At 37.9% G+C, this 20229-nt stretch overlaps 2 protein-coding genes across 2 annotated transcripts; both read left to right on the top strand.

Annotated features, from left to right (window-relative positions):
• Positions 1-254: 254 nt before the first annotated feature.
• Positions 255-4138, top strand: LOC130092467 (E3 SUMO-protein ligase ZBED1-like). Its single transcript, XM_056260322.1, has 2 exons — positions 255-1034; positions 3379-4138. The coding sequence occupies exons 1-2, from the start codon at positions 440-442 to the stop codon at positions 4083-4085; spliced, it is 1302 nt and encodes a 433-aa protein (XP_056116297.1). The 5' UTR covers positions 255-439; the 3' UTR covers positions 4086-4138.
• Positions 4139-7327: 3189 nt separating this feature from the next.
• On the top strand, positions 7328-18547 carry LOC130092596 (gastrula zinc finger protein XlCGF8.2DB-like). Its single transcript, XM_056260496.1, has 2 exons — positions 7328-7412; positions 17719-18547. Exons 1-2 carry the CDS (start codon positions 7328-7330, stop codon positions 18528-18530), a joined length of 897 nt encoding a protein of 298 aa, XP_056116471.1. The 3' UTR covers positions 18531-18547.
• Positions 18548-20229: the final 1682 nt, after the last annotated feature.

The raw sequence follows: 20229 nt of genomic DNA, 5'->3' as shown, positions 1-20229 counted from the left end.
TCAGCCCTGCACGGGACAATCTACCCTCGTGTCCCGCGGGACTTCGGTTTTGCCATTGCGTTCGCGCTGATCCTTTTAGTTTTTGCTTTACACGCCATCAGGTGCGTTTGCCTCTCCAGGCAGACGAAACCCCCCCCTCGCAAGTTAAAGTGTCCAATCAATCACTGTTGTGCACCCACACGCTAACTTCTGTCACTCACTGGCTCGTATTACTAGTTGTTTGGCTACACATGCTACAGAGACACGTAGAAATGGCGAGCTCTAGCGGAGTTGAAAAACAGAAATTTGAAGATGCACCAGCATCTTTCAAATCTTCAGTGTGGAATCATTTTGGCTTTGGGGTTGAGTACAACGACGAAGGAGGGAAAACAATCAACAGAAATTACACTGTAAACTTTGTTTGGCACATGTCGCATACTCCAAAGGAAACACGAGCAATATGTCAAAGCATATCCAGCGAAAGCATCCAGACATAACGCTTCATGAACACAGGTCAGTCGAGCAACCCGAACAGGCACTAGCAGAAAAAAAACAATTGTCTATTGAGAATGCTTTTGCTCAGACCTACCGGGCCTCTTCAGAGAAACACAGAAAGATAACCGGTGCATTGGGAGTGTTTATCGATAAAGATTTACAGCCCTTTTCTGTAGTAGAGGATGTGGGGTTTAAACATTTAATGAAAACGCTCGACCCACGTTATGCTGTGCCCAGTCGCACTTATTTCAGTGCGGTTGTCATCCCTGGTCTTTACGACAAAACGCGCAAAGCCATCGAGAGTGATTTGGCGAAAACAGAAAGCCTCGCACTGATTACGGACAGTTGGACTTCTCGGGCAACACAGAGCTACATGACTGTGATGGTTCTCTACATTTTGGACTGGCAGATGAAAAGTGCCGTGCTGCAGACCCGCCCACTCTATGAAAGCCACACAAGTGCGCATTTAGCAGAGGAGTTGAAAAATGCAGTCACCGAGTGGAAGCTGCAGCGGCCAAATACAACTATACCCGTCACCACAGATAATGCTGCAAACATAGGTTAGGTTAGGTTACTTTTTTAATACCCGTAGGTAAACTGGTTTTACAGTCTAAGAGGCAGGACATCCTTAGAACATTGTTGACCACAACATGACATAAACCTACAACACAGATACATTAAAACATATAAAAAATAAAACAGGCAGTAAAAATAAATAAAAAGGAAGAAACAGAGAACAATACATGACCAAAGTGCTTGTGCGTTTTGTGCAAATAGTAATTTTTACAGCTTGTTTAACAGAGTGATTGCTGCTGGTACAAAACTGTTTTTAAAACGAGTGGTTCTACAAATAGGGACTTTTAACCTCCGTCCCGAAGGAAGACTCTCGAATTCCCTATTCAAAGGATGTAGACTATCATTAGTGATAGCCATAGCTAACCTCTGTAATTGTTTTGCATACAATGTCATAGGGTGCGGCTGGGATTCCCCGGTCAGCTTACTTGACCATTTTACAATTTGGTTTAGGCGGTTCTTGTGCTTGACTGAGACACAGCCAAACCATGCCACCAAGTCGAATGATATAATCGTTTCAATAAAGGACTTATAAAATAAGGTCATCATAGTCTTGTCTATATTGAAATGATGTAATTTCCTCAAACAATATAGGCGCTGTTGTCCTTTTTTACAGACAGCCTCACAATTCTCCTGGAAATTTAATTTAGAGTCAATAATTGTCCCTAGGTATCTATAAGATTGTACTTGGTCCACTAGTTGACCATTTATAGTTATTGCCTCATATCCTGGAGTTTTTCCAAAATCAATGTACATATCCTTTGTTTTGGATATGTTCAATTGAAGGTGTGACTCCTCACACCATCTGACAAAGTCTTCAATTATTGGACCATGGCCTCTTTCATTTTTATGGAGCAGACTCACTATGGCGGTGTCATCAGCATATTTTATAATGGTCCTATTTACATATTTGCTCTGACACATATTTGTATATAAAATGAACAGAAGGGGTGAAAGTACACACCCCTGTGGTGAACCTGTAGAAGAGCAAAGCTGACCAGATAGAGCTCCATTCACCTTTACTCTCTGTGTCCTGTTTGTTAAAAAATCCAAAATCCAACCGACAAGATTAGAAGAAAAATCAAATTGCTCAATAAGACGATTAGCTAAAATGTATGGTTGGATTGTATTAAAAGCAGATGAAAAATCAATAAAAAGAATTTGTGCATAGGACCAACTACCCTCAAGATGTTTGAGGAGCAAATGAAGCAGAGTGAGAGTGGCATCTTCTACACCCCTGCGTGGCCTGTAGGCAAATTGCATGGGATCCAATGCATGTTCAGTTATCCTTAAAATGTATTGTTTTATCAAATTTTCAAAACTTTTCATTAAAATTGAAGTGAGAGCGACAGGTCTAAATTCACTGAGTGTTTTAGAATTACTACATTTTGGAACTGGGACCACTACCGCATCCTTCCAAATTTCTGGTACATGTTGCGTCTGCAAGGATTTATTAAAAATATATTGGAATATATGACTCAGCTCTTTTGAACACATGTTTTGATCACACGCCCACAGATGTTATCAGGTCCTTGACTCTTATTAATCTTTGTCCTCCTAAAGACATTTACAACATCCTCATATGTAATGTTTAAATGTTGATTATCATCCTTGAGTTTACACTGGAGTGCTTGAACCTCCTGACTAAAATCAGACTTGTCAAAACGTGTAAAAAAAAGTATTAAAAGCATTGGCAAGCTCAACATCTGATCCAAACCCCTCTGGAAAAGCATGACTGCTATTTCTGTGCATCTGCATACCTGCTATCGTTTTCATACCTGACCAGGCAGAGCCAAGGTTATTTTCAGCCAGATTTTTTTCCAGTTTAGACTTATATATTTGTTTTGCCTTATATATCTCACTTTTAAGCTCTTTGGTTGCTACATGTAGGTCAAAGGCATTTCCCTGCTTATGAGCATATCTTTTTTCTTTATACTATCTTTTATAGACCTATTTACCCATGGTTTATTATTAGGGTATATTTTTACTTGTTTGCTAGGTATAATCATATCTCTACAGAAGACCACATATGAGCAAACCACATCAGTCATTTCATCCAAGTCCTTGCATGATTCTTTAAAAATATCCCAGTCTGTGCAATTGTAACACTCCTGGAGGCGCATAACCGATTCCTCAGTCCATTCTTGTACTGCCTTGGTTTGCACTTTTTCCCTTCTCAGGACAGTACGATAAGTGGGGAGGAATTGTATACAGTTATGGTCTGCGGAGCCCGGCGGGGGGAGTTTACAAACAAACAAACAAATCTGACGCCAACTCTCTCACTGCCAGTCGCACGTGTGCGCATGCGCCCTCAGACGCATGCGCGTCTAGTTAATGCAGTCAATGAAACTGTTGAGCTGGGACCCCAAATTGGCTGTTTTGCTCACACTTTGAATCTCGCGGCCAAGAGGGCAGTGTCAATCAACGCTGTGTCCCGCCTCCTTGGGAAAGTGAGGAAAGTTGTCACCTTTTTTCACCGCAGCACCACAGCCAACCAAGCACTTGCTGTGAAACAGGAAATGTTAAACTTGCCAAAGCACAAGTTAATCAATGATGTGATAACTCGGTGGAACACATCACATGACATGTTGTCACGATATGTTGAGCAGCAGCCTGCCATCTATTCGGCATTAACAATGGACAAAAACCTGAGGAGCCACGTCACGGGCATTGCAATGTTGACTGATGTAGAACAAAAAATGGCAGAGCAACTAATTGAAGTACTCAAACCACTGAAGACTGTGACAACACTCATGAGCAGTGAAACAACCCCCACAATTTCAATGATCCTCCCACTGAAGGAAATGATTCTCAAATCCATGGTACCTGGAGATGAAGACAGTACAGTTATCAAAGAAGCCATTGCACAGGACCTGGATAGAAGAAGGTACACTAACCCTGACCTTCAGAAGTACCTCCAAAAAGCCACAGCCCTGGATCCCAGGTTTAAATCCCTGCCCTCCCTTGATGAATCCTCCCTTGACAGACTCTACAAAGATCTTGCCACAGAAATCCTGGAGTATGAACCACAGGTATGATGATCTTATTTTCTGTGAATCTATGGCTGTATATTTATTTAATGATTATTTTTTTGTTGTCAAAATGTATATAGATGACTTAACATGTCATACTTGTACATACATACATATCTGTCAACAATAAAACAAAACAGCAGTTTAACTATTTTCTATTGTGGGAATTATACTAATTCACATGAGCAAAACATAGACATTTACAGCTGTTATTCTATATGCTAAATATTTGTCATTGTTCTTTCAGAGACAAGCGGAGACAATGCCACCCAGAGAGGGACAAGAGTCAGCCTCTCCCCCTCCAAAGAAGACCGCAATGGCAGAGCTATTTGGGGAGGTTTTTAAAAAACAAGACCAGGTCAAGGCTCTTTCCCAGATTGTTGAGGATGAAGTTGCTTCATATAGGTTAGCAGACTCCATTGGTGTTGATGCTGATCCTTTCATGTGGTGGAAGACCAATGAGTGCAAGTTCCCTCGTGTAGCAAAAGCGGCAAAACGTCTCCTCTGTGTCCCAGGGACTTCAGTTCCTAGTGAGAGAATTTTCTCCACTGCTGGGGACATCGTTAGTGCCAGCCGGTCTCGCCTTGCACCAGACAGTGTTGATAGACTCATCTTTTTGCACAAGAATCTCTCAATAGTGGATGAGTAAATAACATTGCACTTTGTATCCTGAATGCAGTATTTTTTTATTATTATATTATTTTGCTCTGCTTTTTTTTATTCAAACCACAAGCTAATTTATGTTTGTTAAAGGTAAAAGTGCACTTTTTCTTTCACATTGATCACTTCATATACCAGTTATCAAGGTTTGTAATTGGGATCCACTTGAATATTCTGAAGTGTGTTTGTTTACATTTTGTATTTCATAAGTGGTAGTTGAAGAGGTTGTATTACTTAGTGTTGTTCAGTACAGACTAGAGTGTTAATTTATTCCATACACATTGATGTTCTTCCTACTGTGACATTCTGTTTATGCTCATAAGAAAAATAAAACATATTTTTGGGATGAAATAGCAGTCTCTTTCTGCACAAAACATGTACCGAAACCGAACCGAGACCGTGGCCCAAAAACCGAGGTACGGACCGTACCGTGGGCTATCTGTACCGTTGCACCCCTAATATATATATATATATATATATATATATATATATATATATATATATATTTATATAACTAACTTATTTATTTATTACAGTATGGGAATGCTTCTGTTGCTTGGAATTATAATTATAATAATAATTATATATATATATATATATATATATATATATATATATATATATATTAAAGCTGACCGTGCTTCCATCACTAAATGAGTTTGTTACTTTTAACAGATTCTGAATATTATATCTTGGTTAATTGATGTTGTGATCCTTGATTGTGTTATCTTGTGTTTGATGTTATAAATGTGCATTATTATTTTTCATTATTATTTATACTTAAACATATACTTGTTTCCTTGGGCAGGTCACTCTTGTAAAAGAGATTTTGATCTCAAATAGTTTTTTAACCTGGTTAAATAAAGAAATGAAAAATAAACAAACCTATTTATTTTATTTATATTTTGAGTTTGAGAGTGGGGATGGTGTTTTTTGTTTTGTTTTGTTTTTTTGCCAGACCATAATAGCTTAAAGAATTATAGGTGGTGGTGGCAGCAAAACTGCCCTCTTCATTTTCCTTCTCTCTCACCTGTTCTTTTTCTCCTCTCTGCTTGCCTTCACCTATCACATCCTCTTCATGTGGGTCTACAGCTCGAGATGTCCTGTAAAATAATTGAGATTAATTTAAATGTGATTTCTTTTTTTTTTTAGGAAAACTGCAGAGCCTTCTGAGGAGTTCAGCTGATGTAAATTGTGCAATTTACATAAATTACCCTTGTCACTAGAGGCCTGGCTTAATATTGATTCAAAAATGTTCAAAATACTTTACTTTAACATGTTATATCAGTACTTATTTGGTATTGAAAGAATCGCACTTATACTTGAAATGTTTATAGTTATCTTCTAATGATTCTTGCTAGATCATAATTTTTAGACATTTTATTTTCTATTTTCATTTATTTTAAGACTCAACTTAACTGTATGTCCAAATTTTAAATATTACAATGGCACACACTGAATTTTGTGTCGATACTGACACATGAACTCTGTTAAAAACAGTGTAAGCATGCGTTGAGTACTTTTTCATCATATTTGTCATTATTTGCATGGTAATACATGAATATATTTTATAAATTGTGCTTCACCCCAAAAGCTTTGCCTTTTAGATAGAATCTCACATTCTTTCATTGGTAGACCTTAATATTTCCAACACATCATTGGACATGTAATTAAATATGTATTTCACCATCAACTTTGAATTCCTCTTTAATCTAAATCTAGTGGTTTTAGAGCGGCGTGTGAAAATGACTTTTATTTTGGTCTAACGATGTGACGTCATAAGACTGCGCCGTTACTGCGTCTGTTGTGAGTTCACTGAAGAAAGGTTTGTGTTTTAAAACATTTAAGGAGTTTAAATCGGTATAAACCATTTAATCTATGTTATAGTTTTACAAGCCATGTAAAATTATTTATTATCGAATGTAACATTGCAATGCTTTTTCTAACATTAATGAAAGCTATTTTTCTTTGTGGATAAAACACATCCGCACTTGGTGCGTCTTATTTAGCTCCCTTTATATAATACATCAATTTTTTGTAAACACGATTTCAGGCACTGGCAAATATTGAAGGGAAAACGGAGCTTGTAGAAACTCGAGTCAATTGAATCAACGGCTTACCAAAATGATTCACTGTCTCGAAGCGCACGAATCACCGCACGCTGACGACACCTTCTGGTCAAAACAGTGGAAATGCAACGAGAACACAAACACTAAACTTTATAATGACTTTTACAAATCAATGGCAAATGTTCATGAAAGTGTAATCAATTGATTACTAATACAATCTACAAATTAATACTACCAAATATAAATCATAAATGGCAAAATTTAAAGTGTCTGTATAATTAATGTTCTTCTATTCATTTGTAGTGCTAGTTTTAAGAGTTTATGGCCTGGCCTGAGCAGCCAAAAAACAATCCTTCTGACTGACCCCCTTCCCAGTGCACTGACTACTACATTAGGGAGCTGATTGAGACGCACTCAGAGATTTATTTGGGATTTATTTTTAGTTGTTAACTACTCTTATTTTAAACATGACAGAGTGTCCAAACACACAACTGAGATCCATGTGACACTATTATAAAGATGGCGTTTATTAAAGAGGAGAGTGAAGACATGAAGATTGAAGAAGTATTCACCGTGAAACCAGAAGATACTGAGGAACAAACAGGTTAGTTTTATTCTCTGAGCTGAACATTGATCCTTATTAAAATGTCCATCTCTACAGAAATGAATTTTGAAAAGTGTCACATGAGTGTCCTTATTAAAGTGGTTTTATTTGACATGAAGCGAGTCGCCTCATGTGGACAGAAATGTTGAGATCACATGAGACAAATACTAATATGCTGCCTTTAAGAGCACCTGAGAAGATCCTACAAGTGACATGTCATACTAACTAATGCACAACATTCAATTAGGAAGAAATGGTACAGAAGTAGTCTAAATAAAACCATTATTTAGTGTAACATTTAACCCATTATCTATTTCTGTACTGACAACTGTGAAAACCATTCATTTCTATCACATAAATATGCAAAAGTATCCAACAAAAACATTTATTTTGCACAAAGCAAATAATGAAATATAGGTGATCAACTTTACAGTTATTGTCTATAAGTGATTTTTCCTTTTCACCCTCAGAAGCGCTCACTGTTTCAAACCGGTTTCTTGTAAACACCTACTCGTTTCCAGTAGACTGATTGAAACATCTGTGTGCCGTTTATTCCTGGAAGTTAAAGGGAAATAAGATTGAAACACATTTGGGTTGCAGTGGGAAAATCATCTATAAATGCTTCTTTTTAGAAAGAAAAATGCACCTTTTTGTGCATTGCATATGGAAGCTAATATTCAGAACCCCATATAATATAAAGGGTCAAAAACACTTAAAGGGATAGTTCACTTTGAAATTAATTTTTGGTATGTTTTAGCTTACCTCAAGGGCATCCAAGATGTAGGTGTCTTTGTTTCCGCAGTAATTTCAATTTTGATATTTTTAGGTCAAACCGTTCTTGTCTGTCAGTGATATAATGCAGGTCTATGGTCACCACCTCAAAGAGCATATGCACAGAGAAGTCCAAATTAAACATGATTTAATGACTCGTAAATCATTGATTCTTGAGAGTCGGGACAAAACATGTCCCACAAAGAAAAGTCTAATTTATAGCAAAAATGAAGAAATTCATCATGTATGACATACTTACAAAGTTAAATCTAGAGGAATTGTATATACCTATCTGATTTTTAGAATAAACTTTTTTATCTTTTTGGGGAAAAGTTGTTAAAATGTATGGTCTGTGGTTAGATGGTCCATGTTATTGCACTTGTCCTCAGCAAGAGGTTACAATATTAACCATCCCAAAAAACTTTAAAAAAGCTCTACAATTGTGAAAACATATATATCAAATAAAAAATAAGGGGTATAAATATAAAAAACAATGCATGAAGTGAACATCAAACAATATTTTCCATAAATATTTGCCTATTAAAGTTGTGTCCTCAGTTTCTGTCAACCCCGTCAGATTTTTTCATAAATATCTTTAAATCAGGAAATAGCATGGTCAGCTATATCCTTGAGGACCCCTTTTCATCTCCCTGTCTGTGGTGAATGCACCACTACCACACATGCTCTGGAAAGGTTTACATTTTTTTAATATTTTAGACAAACAATGTCAATATTCCTATGGTCACAGCTGGACCATGTCAATACCATCTTTCTGTTAAGATACTTTTTTTAAACCATAATGGATTGAATTTAAGCATTTTAGTGAGGTAATTGGGACAGCTAGCAACTGAGGAAAAACTACCTAGCTGCAGTGTACAATACATGTTTTGGCGGGAAAATACATGCCCTTACGTCAACTCCGTCAGACGTCAACTCCGTCAGGTTCTATGTCTGACGGAGTTGACCTGTAAGCTGACGGAGTTGACAAATCCACCAATAACCTCTTAATGTGCGAATATAATATTATTTGTGAATATAGTGAAGGGTTAAACTGTTATTTCAGGGTTTTATTTACACATAAATGCACATACATAGCATGCATTACATTATTTAACCATACGCATGTCCGACGCCTGCTGCTCAATGCATAAGCACAGGTTAGACAAAAATGAAATCTTAAGTAAGCTAATTGAACCTGATTCTAAGCTACAGATTGTGTGGTGCAGTATTGTTGTCAAGGAATGTCAATTTAAGATCACACCCAGTATAAAGTAGGCAGTGCAGGGCAATCACACATCCAACACACCCAAACACACACATAAGCGCACACACACACACGCCACTTTAAAGTAAATGGCTACTTACAAAGGAGGAAAGGAAGAGGAGAAGAGGTGGATGAGAAAAAGTAGAGCAGGAAGTGGTATAGGGGAGGTAGATGAAAACAAAGGGGGAGGAGGGCCCCTGGTTTCTCTTATTGTTTTTTTTTTTTGTGAAAGTTGGAAACGGTGTAATTTATAATAGTTGGAAACGGTGTATGCGCTTATAGTTTGCTTTACAGTAAGTTCAATACTCTAATAACAAGGAGTAGTTTTAGTAGTAGTTTAAAGAGCACATCTGTTCAATAATCACAATGCACACATATTTTTTGTCAACACCGTCATATCTTCATCAACACCGTCAGTTTATCATCAACACCGTCAGTTTTTCATCAACACCGTCAGATCTTCATCAACAGCGTTGGATGTATGTTTTTGTTTTTGTAATTTTTTTGGGGAAAAAAATTCTTCCTTCAGTTTATGTTGTTTTTGTAATAAAGGACCATCTGATCTACATCATCTTATGTTTTATTTATTTAAGGAATTTGTTTTTACAATATTGAAATTAAAATCAAAGTTTGGAAATGCAAATATTTAGAAATCTGAGTTTTCAGAATAGTGTGAAATCACAACTTAAGTTTATATATTGTATTTTTTTTACATATCAGAGTAACTAAACACTATTACAATATACTTCAGAAATTTAGTTTCTTTTTGGATTGGAAGAATTAAAATTGTATACTTTTTAGTGTGTTTGACGGAGTTGACACAAATCCAGTTCTGAAGTGAAACATGCTTATTTGTTAAAAATGTGTTTTTATTTAGAACCTGTTCCTTTACATGGTTAAATAGCTAAGACCTTTCTCTGCAGAAACATACAACTCTAATTGAAATAGTGTGTATTTTTTTTTAAAGTTTTTTAAAACGTATTTTGTCCCGACTCTCAAGAATCAGTGAAATACACATTGATGGCCTAAGACATGAAACAAGCGTTTTTTGTGAGAAAACGAACAGTATTTATATCGTTTTTACCTCTTGTAACCATAGCCACGTCCAAGTGATCTGAGGGCCCGGGCGCTTCGGTCTGCTTCTATTTATTAATAAACTAGTGTTTTCTGAGTCAGCGTCGGCTGAAAAGAGTTAGTTGACATTGCTGACTCGCCATCTCCGCAGCATAATTGCACCTTTTATACGTATTATATAATCTGAGAGTATTTGTTTTCAATTTGAATTGGTTCATTTGAAAGTAGACATTTCAGATTTTTGTGAGCTTTCTGAGACGACAGAAAGCTCATCCTGTTTTTGTTTTATTTTTCAAAAGTTGAACATTTTGTGGTTATTGTGAGTTTATACAAATAAAAGTAGATCCTTTACAGTTCCAAATGATGTATAACTCTAATCTCTATGACCAAAAATGACGGGGAATTTTAGGTTGTTTGCTCTGTTGTCAGGAAAAAATGCAAGTGATCGCGCCGACATACTTTAGCTGCCACACTTTGCACAAACACTTGGATATGAGTCTAATAATAGCACACATTTATCTAGGTTAACGTTAGAGCGAGCAGACATGTAAAGTTGCTACTTCTTACATGTTTTTAAATGATAAGCCCTATTTGAGGTTGATGGATGATAGTCGAACATTTGGATTTCCTGCCCAGAAATCCTGTAATTACCACAAGGATCCGCCATTAACGATCCGTCCGTCACGAGCCCAGAGGTTCACACACAGAGGTTCCGGAAAATACACTTATAATGTGTCCCGGGATTGTTTGATTTTGGTTCATTCACACTGGCAGTGATTTTCTGGAATCTGTCTGTGCATTCACACACATCCGGTAAAGTACCGTAAAGTCACATGATATCAGGATGTGACGTGTAACGTACACGTTGAAAACGGGTTAGCTAGTGTTGCACACTTAGAACTGAAGAGAGAGGCCCTCGGGAGCGCGCATAAATGACACATCCTTTGATTTTACTGGCAAAAACTTCCCTGCGACGACACACCCCTTATTGCATTTGTCCTGCCTTTTCTTCACACAGGAAGCTGATCTCAGCAATGTTACTAGGTTCCCATCCCGGGGAAGTGTTTGCATTCATACAGAAGGCTCTCTAGCAATTCTATGGCAATTTTCTGGGATCAACACTCTGTGTGAAAGGGGTTACAGACTTCACCACTTCCTGTGGAGTTTTCTTTTTCCTGCGACTAACCGATAAATACATTTTGGTTGACTATATTTTAGTCATCTAATAGGGGGCAGCCCTATATCAAAATATCATGTATTATAGAAATAGGTTTTCCCCCTCCTCCGGTGAGGGCCCCTGTTACTTGGGTCCATAATTAAGCACTGTCTGACGCCCCTGTGAGTGGGCCATGTGGAGTCCTATGGAGAAGCAGTGATGCAAACCAGAGTTTCTTAACCCTGGTCCTGGGCTGTGTTCCACTTCACTTTAAACAATCAATTGGAGACTTCCATAAGCGCTTCACCTTTGGGAATCCCTGCTGATATTTAGGAAGATTGTTCCACCTTGCCAAGTGTGTGAGGGAGGTTTCAGTGGACAAATACTCAACCGTTTAATTTTGACAGGAGTCTACACATACGTACACTTAGGGCTTAAAAATGTTCATTCAAAAGAGTTTTGAATTAAAACATAGGCAAAACATGTATACATAGGCCTGGTTCTGCATGTGGGTGTAAGTTGTAGTTTAGGGGTTCAAACTCATAGTTTGCTTGTTGGGTTAGGGGTATTATGGATTACAAATTAAATATAACAAATAATTGTGTGTCTGATCGCTCTCGGGCACTACAACTTTAACAAAGTCAAGTCACATTTATTTACAATAAAGATTGTTTCAAAGCAGCTTTACAGAGATAACAGAAAAATAATGCAAAACAGTTTGTTTCCAGAAGAAAATAGCGTCAGAGTCCAGCTTAAGTAAGTTAAAAAAGTTATTAATTTAGTTAGTGTCAATCAGAGTATGTGAGCGGAGTGGAGCGGCAACAATTTTCCCTCCGCGCTCCAAACATTTAATAATCACTCCGCTCCAGCTCCGCTCCGGGTTCACCATTTACCGCCCCCCGCTCCACTCCTCGCTCACTGATATCAGAAACACCGCTCCGTCTTCGTTCCCCAAGGAAATTGCGAATAAAGTATTTAAGTATACTTTAAAATCTCACAAAATTTCTCCTCATCATAATATATAGGCATATTAAATAAAAAAATAAAAAAACATTAGGAGAATAGTTGCAATGTGGTTTATTGGATAGTGTGCAAACTTTTCCTATGACATGCTATGCTTATTACAGGTTATCAGCATTATAAGTTAAATATCATTGCTGCTTTTTGAAGAGCACATTTTGTTTGGAAAGAAGAAAATAACTACGTTTTCATCAGTTATTTTATCTACAGGTCGCTACATTTCTTACAGATTTCTGCTCATTCGAAACCAAATACCGACAGTAGCCTACGGTAAGATTACATTTGTTTGAATGCAATGCATTAGTGAGAAAGCGATTGCGTGTGAATAAGTGTTACCTGTTTAAAATGTGCTTTCACCCGATCCAGCCTGATCTCATGAAAGTGCGTATCTATAGCACAAATTTAATTTCTCGTACCATTTATACGCCAAAAATAGTTTTTGCTTGCATAGCCTATGATAAGCAGTTTTCGTGCGATCATACGATACGCACTTTATGGCAAGAACGCACTTCACAGTCATTATCCTAACCAAGGGGTTTAGTTTCATTTGCACGCAAAAACTATTTTTTGGCTTATAAATGGCACGAGAAATAAAATTCGTGCTATAGATACGCACTTTCATGAGATCGTGTTGCCCGATCATATTCAGTAGGCTTGATGACTATAACCTCCCGCAGCCACTCATGTCCATCGGCGTCATCATAACCTTCAAAAAAATTTCTGATTTGAGTGATCCATCTGTATCATGCTAGCGTAATGTGTTTAACGTGTGAATCCTTACTAAAAATGCAGTTCTATAATGAGCCGTTGGCATGAATTGTACTCGTGATGGAGCGGTAGTGGAGCGCTCTCGGAGCGAGTGAAAACCACGACGCTCCGACTTTTAAAAAATCCGATCCGCACTCCATTCAAAATCACACCGCTCCACTCCTCCCTCCGCTCCCACTCCACTCCGCTCACATACTCTGGTGTCAATGCAGGCAGATCAATATTATTGTTGAATATTAAATTAAATGTTACATTTAATGACCCCAACTAAGCAAGCCGAGCCACTGTAGCCCTAACTTTGTATTGTGTGTTCTAAGTTGTACATTGTAATAGGGCTCTTACTAACGATTATTTTGATGATCAATCAATCTATTGATTATTATTATTTATTAAATAATTAAATTTGAATATTTAAGCACAAGAATACGAGAAAAAGAACTTAATGCGGTTCTCACGGACTCATAGCTGCCAATTTTTTAGTTTAGCCTGGAGTGAGACTTCTCCTACGGGGTGGGGGGGAGGGGGGGTGTTGATAGGTCGTGATGTTTTGGGTCTCTCGATCGCTTTCCCTCTCTGACGTGTGCGTGCGCAATCTAAAAAAAAAAAACCCAAAAAAAGTTTGGAGCGCAAACTCTATCTCGCGTGCGCGCTCGCTCTAGATTCCGGGAGATTTTAACTAATTTGCGGCATAAATAGTCGATCACGAGTGGCTCAACAGGTAGATATATAGATAAACTCATCTTCCAGGCATTTGACCGACCAGGTTGACGCTTCAGTGTGAGAAATCGGGGGTGTGCCGTGTGAACGTGTGAAACCAATCAAATGCGTGTGTCTCACGGCCAATGCGTGAGAGTTGGCAGCTCTGCGGACTGTGTGAGAAGTTTTTGGTGTGCACACATCCGAAGCACGCGTCCAGAAAGCCGCCTCTCAGACAGTGCATGAGTACTGAATTGAGTTTTCTTTCACATCTTGAACGGACAAATTCAAATTCTTATGTGACTGCCCTTGACTGAGCGGTTAATTTCTACTGTTTTTCGTTTGATATATTTATTCGATTGCATCCATTCTGACCTTGAGAGTACAGTCCTCTTTCAAGAATGTTTTCACTACTGACTTCCACTAATACTGGTTTACTGATTGTTTAAATGCCTTTAATTGATATTTCGTTGAATAAATTTAGTTTACTACTTGCCAGTCCGTGTTGCCTCTTGTTCATGTTGCAATTGTGAACTAGTTGTAACGCGTGTATTAAAGGAGTAGTTCAGTTTAAAATGAAAATTACCCCATGATTTACTCACCCTCAAGCCATCCTAGGTGTATATGAATTTTTTCTTTCAGACGAATACAATCGGAGTTATATTAATATACACCCTTACTCTTCCGAGCTTTATAATGGCAGTGGATTGCAACCATCAGTTTGACGCCTCCAGGGGGTTAATAAAGGTCTTCTGAAGCAAAGCGATGAGTTTACAAAGTTTTCAATATGAATATTTTTCTTACACAAAGTAAAATAAATAGCTTCCGGCCAAACAAACATACGGATTCGACTAAAGTGCAACTTATGCAAGTAATGCGACATACTGCTGATATTTACACTACCCCATGACGCACTACGCTACTTCTGACGTCATAAGTTGCGCTTTAGACGCAAGTAGACTGCGTATGGCCGGAAGCTAGAATTTTACTTACTAACGTGTTTAATATGAACATTTATAATATGAACACAAGTTCTGGATGGAACGTAAGTCTGAAGTAATGAGTTTAGGTAAAAGGAAGCAGTGCCAGTGGTTGTTCTGTAGGCAAGCATTAGTGCCTTCTGGGATAGTCCTAAAATGGTTCAGGTCATACTTAGAAGGAGAGGTTATTATGTAAGTATAGGAGACCATAAGTCTGAGTGGACATCCATGACATGCGGAGTCCCTCAAGGCTCAATTCTTGCACCACTCCTGTTCAACCTGTATATGCTCCCAATGAGCCGAATAATGAGAAAGAACCGAATCTCTTACCACAGCTATGCAGACGACACACAGCTCTATTTAGCCCTATCGCCTAACGACTACAGCCCCATTGACTCCCTGTGCCAATGCATTGATGAAGTCAACGGTTGGATGTGCCAAAACTTTCTTCAGTTAAACAAAGACAAAACTGAAGTCATTGCATTTGGAAACAAAGATGAAGTTCTCAAGGTGAATGCAAACCTTGACGCTAGAGGTCTAACAACTAAAAATCAAGTCAGGAATCTTGGTGTGTCTCTAGAGTCAGAACTTAGTTTCAGTAGTCATGTCAAAGCAATAACTAAATCAGCATACTATCATTTGAAAAATATTGCAAGAATTAGATGCTTTGTTTCCAGTCAAGACTTAGAGAAACTTGTGCATGCTTTTATCACCAGCAGGGTGGATTATTGTAATGGACTCCTCACTGGCCTTCCTAAAAAGACCATAAGACAGTTGCAGCTCATACAGAACGCTGCTGCCAGGATTCTGACCAGAACCAGAAAATATGAACACATCACACCAGTCCTCAGGTCTCTACACTGGCTCCCAGTTACATTTAGGATTGACTTCAAAGTATTATTACTGGTATATAAATCATTTAATGGGCTAGGACCTCAATATATTGCAGATATGCTCACTGAATATAAACCTAACAGATCACTCAGATCATTAGGATCATATCAGCTAGAAATACCAAGGGTTCGCTCTAAGCATGGAGAGTCTGCTTTTAGTTATTATGCCAGCCGCAGCTGGAACCAGCTTCCAGAAGAGATCAGATGTGCTCCTACAGTAGTCACTTTCAAATCCAGACTCAAAACACATCTGTTTAGCTATGCATTTACTGAATGAGCACTGTGCCACTGTTCGTCCGACTGTTTTTACTGTACTTTATTTTTTATTCTAAACTATTTTAATTATTCTTATTTGTTTTGATTATTTTAATTTCTTCTATGTAAAGCACTTTTAATTACCATTGTGTATGAAATGTGCTATATAAATAAACTTAACTTGCCTTGAATTTGATGCGAGCGGCAACTGGCAACCAGTGCATTTTTGTGAGGAGAGGAGTAACGTGTGCTCTCTTCTGCTCGTTAAAGACCACTCTGGCTGCAGCAGGTTTGACAGTGCAAGCTGGAAGACCAGCCAGGAGAGCATTACAATAGTCCAGTCTGCATAGAACAAGCGCTTGGACAAGGAGTTGTGTAGCATGCTCTGTTAGGAAGGTCCTGATCCTCCTAATGTTGTACAAGGCAAATCTGCAGGATCGGACAGGTGTAGCGATGTGGTCTGTGAAGTTCAATTGATCATCAATCACAACTCCAAAGTTCCTGGCTGACCTGGAGTTATGGATGACGAACATGGCTGAATGGAGAAGTTGTGTTGTAGTGTTGGTTTGGCCGGGAACACAAGCAGTTTTGTCTTCGCGAGGTTTAGTTGAAGGTGTTGGTCCTTCATCCAGCAAAAAATGTCTGTCAGGCAGGCAGTAACGTTAGGCAGTTTTGTTTTATATTCTGTTGAATGTTTGATGATCACATTATCTTACATGTATGTAAGCAATCTTCTAGCAATTCTGCTTCTTCTCGTGTTTTTGGATCTGGAGATTCTGTTCTATTTCAGAAGATGTGTAATAGCGCCTCCCTACTGTATAACAGTAAAAAAAACATGGATTACCAGAAAATACGGGGAAGTGTTGTATCATAAATGACGCAAAATCTTGTCAATTGTGGGGGAAAAGTTAATTACTTCCAGATTTCTGATTTTAAAATGTTTTTGTTTTTTTAAATGAAAAAATTAAATTAAACATTGCACTTTTTTTCATTGCTCAAAAACATGATCATCAATTTGTTAAGAGAGTACAATTTTGTTAAGAGAGTACAATTTGAGATACCCTAACAGTAAACCAGGAGAGGACACTGTGTTAGTGGGGGGACCCCAGGTAATTTCTTCCAAATACAGGACGTTCCTAGATAATTCAGCATACTTCTTCAATAGAGAAAACTAAAGGACTATTTTGCACTGTGCTCTAATGTTGTTTCATTTTCTCATTTATAGACAAATTATTTTGAAATTTCCACAGCAATAATGCATTTTCCAGTGGACTTCATGAATAAATGCATCTAGAGCAGACACAGTTCTAGCGTACATGTTAGATTTGATGCTTAAGGTTCGTCTTGATGTTTTAAATCTGTTCATGTTTTGATGTATGTTGCTTTGTGCTATTAAACCTGGGTTAACTTGTATTTTTATTTTCTCTAGACCTGATGGCACTAAAAGAAGAGAGTAAAGAACATAATGGAATGGAAGATAAATATCAGTATGAGAAACATAATTATTTTTATAGTTGCTCACAGACTGAACACACTTCCTCACAAAAAAATGCTCAAAGGAAAGGAATTAGAAGTTATTTCTCCTGTCAACAGTGTGGAAAAACTTTCAACCATAAAGGAAACCTTAATGTCCATAAGAGAGTTCACACTGGAGAGAAGCCTTTCAGCTGCCAACAGTGTGGAAAGAGTTTTACACATAAAGGAACCTTTAATACCCATATGAGAAGTCATACTGGAGAAAACCCTCACACCTGCAAACTGTGTGGGAAAAGCTTCTCAAGAAATATAGGTTTTGAGACTCACATGAGGATTCACACTGGAGAGAAGCCTTACACATGTGGTCAGTGTGGAACTAGTTTTACACATAAAGGAACCCTTAATACACATGTGAGAAGTCATACCGGAGAAAGCCCTTACACCTGCAAACTGTGTGGGAAGAGCTTCTCGCGAAAAGAAGGTCTTAAGACTCACATGAGAATTCACACTGGAGAGAAGCCTTACACATGTGATCAGTGTGGAAAGAGTTTTACGCATAAAGGAAGCCTTAATGCCCACGTGAGAACTCACACTAGAGAAAGCCCTTACACCTGCAAACTGTGTGGGAAAAGCTTCTCACGAAAAGAAAGTCTTAAGACTCACATGAGAGTTCACACTGGAGAGAAGCCGTACACCTGCCCTCAATGTGGAAAGAGTTTTACGCTTAAAAGAACCCTTAATCGCCACATAAGAACTCACTTTTGAGAAAGCCCTTATACCTGTAAACTTTGTTGGAGAGATTTTCTCACGAAAAAGAAAGTCTTAAGTCATGAGAATTCACAATGGAGTGAAGCCATTCTCATGTGATCAGTCTGGAAAGAGTTTCAGATGTAAAGTAACCCTTGATAATCACTTGAGAGAACTTTTAGATGTAACTGCTTTAGATGTAACCTGTAACAGTGTGGAAGGAGTTACCGGCAGGAAACACATTGTTACACCCAGAGCCATAAATGTTTTTTTGTGTCGCCCAAGCTGTGCTCTCTCTCTCCATCCTCTCAGAGTAATTGCCACCTGACTCCAATAATGAATGGCCTGTGGTAATTGATTTATGCCTGCTACAGACTGTTCGATTTCAGCAATCCTATAAGATCATTACAAATCACACTGTACATGGATCTAATAAACTTGGGTATGACATGTATGTAGACACCTATTGAATAGTAGGCTACAACGCAAGTTAGTGCTAAACAAATAAAGCAAGATGAATTGCATTTTGTCAATTGTGCTTTTTATGTGTGCTGAAAAAATAAGTACAGGAAGTAAAAAAGGAAAATATGGACATAGTAATGGCTAGGGTAAAGAGGCCAACTTGGCATGCCAATTTTGCAAATGGAGCTTGAGGCAAGTAGTTTTAAGTTTTAGCACCATGTCGCGTTGAACAATACACAATTGAAATTTATTATTGGCTAGTCAGTAGACTATGCTATGCTTATGCTAATTCATAAACCGTAACAACATTTCACTAGCTTCATTAACATGGAACCTAATGATTGTAATCGGACTACAAGCAAAGTCAGAGTAATAAAGTCATATGTAACCACGCCAATCAGAATGGATTGGCCAAATTCAATAAAAAATTTATTCAGATTGTAAAAGGGTGGTTTAAATCTTTTCTAATCAGATTGAGAGGACATGCAAACACTTGATTGATTGAAAACTGAAACTGGAAAGTACTGCCCATGTGCAATGACGTAGAAATGGCGTAATGATGTATGACGCAAGGAACAAGTGTCTGTCATTCTAAAATTCCCTTCCATTAATTATGTGGAGCAGGTCAACATCCCACTAGTCCTTGTTTTTGGACTTTCATTCACAGACGCCTTGTTTTGGGTGCAGGACTGGGTGTTTTTTCTGCTTGATTTTTTGGATGATTTTAACAGCATGACACACACCTACATGTGCTTGTTGTTTCCATCTCCTTAATAGGATCCTAAATAGATAAATATGGAATTCATTCTGATTGAAACAAAAGGTGGCCATGTAAACGTAGCTACTGCGGATCCTCACAGACTTCTCCAATATGCACTTCTTCAAGCATATAAAGCATTATAAAACTCTTGACAGACATGAATTTTGACAACTTTGCTGTATATTTTGTCAAATGTATTTTCATAAGCATATAAGAAATGTTTAACTTCACAGTCTGGGTACTATATTAATGAAAAAACCCAGAAGGTCTCAGATTACACTGTGTTTCGCAGCTCAGTTAACAACCAGTCCATACCAATCACCAGATGACACAATGATAGACCACATGTTAAGTAATCAACATCTTAATAAGAAGATACATATCACAAGTGATGATGCAATGCCATTGAAAACCATGTATTAAAGAGTTTTTAATATGTTCTTTTGATGATTTAAAAAAATTATGATAACCCCAAAAAATGCTTATTGGTTAGAC

This window comes from Rhinichthys klamathensis, unplaced genomic scaffold (assembly GCF_029890125.1).
Source record: "Rhinichthys klamathensis goyatoka isolate OS25496 unplaced genomic scaffold, OSU_Roscu_1.1 h1tg000176l_1, whole genome shotgun sequence".
In the NCBI taxonomy this organism is placed as follows: Eukaryota; Metazoa; Chordata; class Actinopteri; order Cypriniformes; family Leuciscidae; genus Rhinichthys; species Rhinichthys klamathensis.
This window is presented reverse-complemented; position numbering and strand designations above follow the sequence as displayed.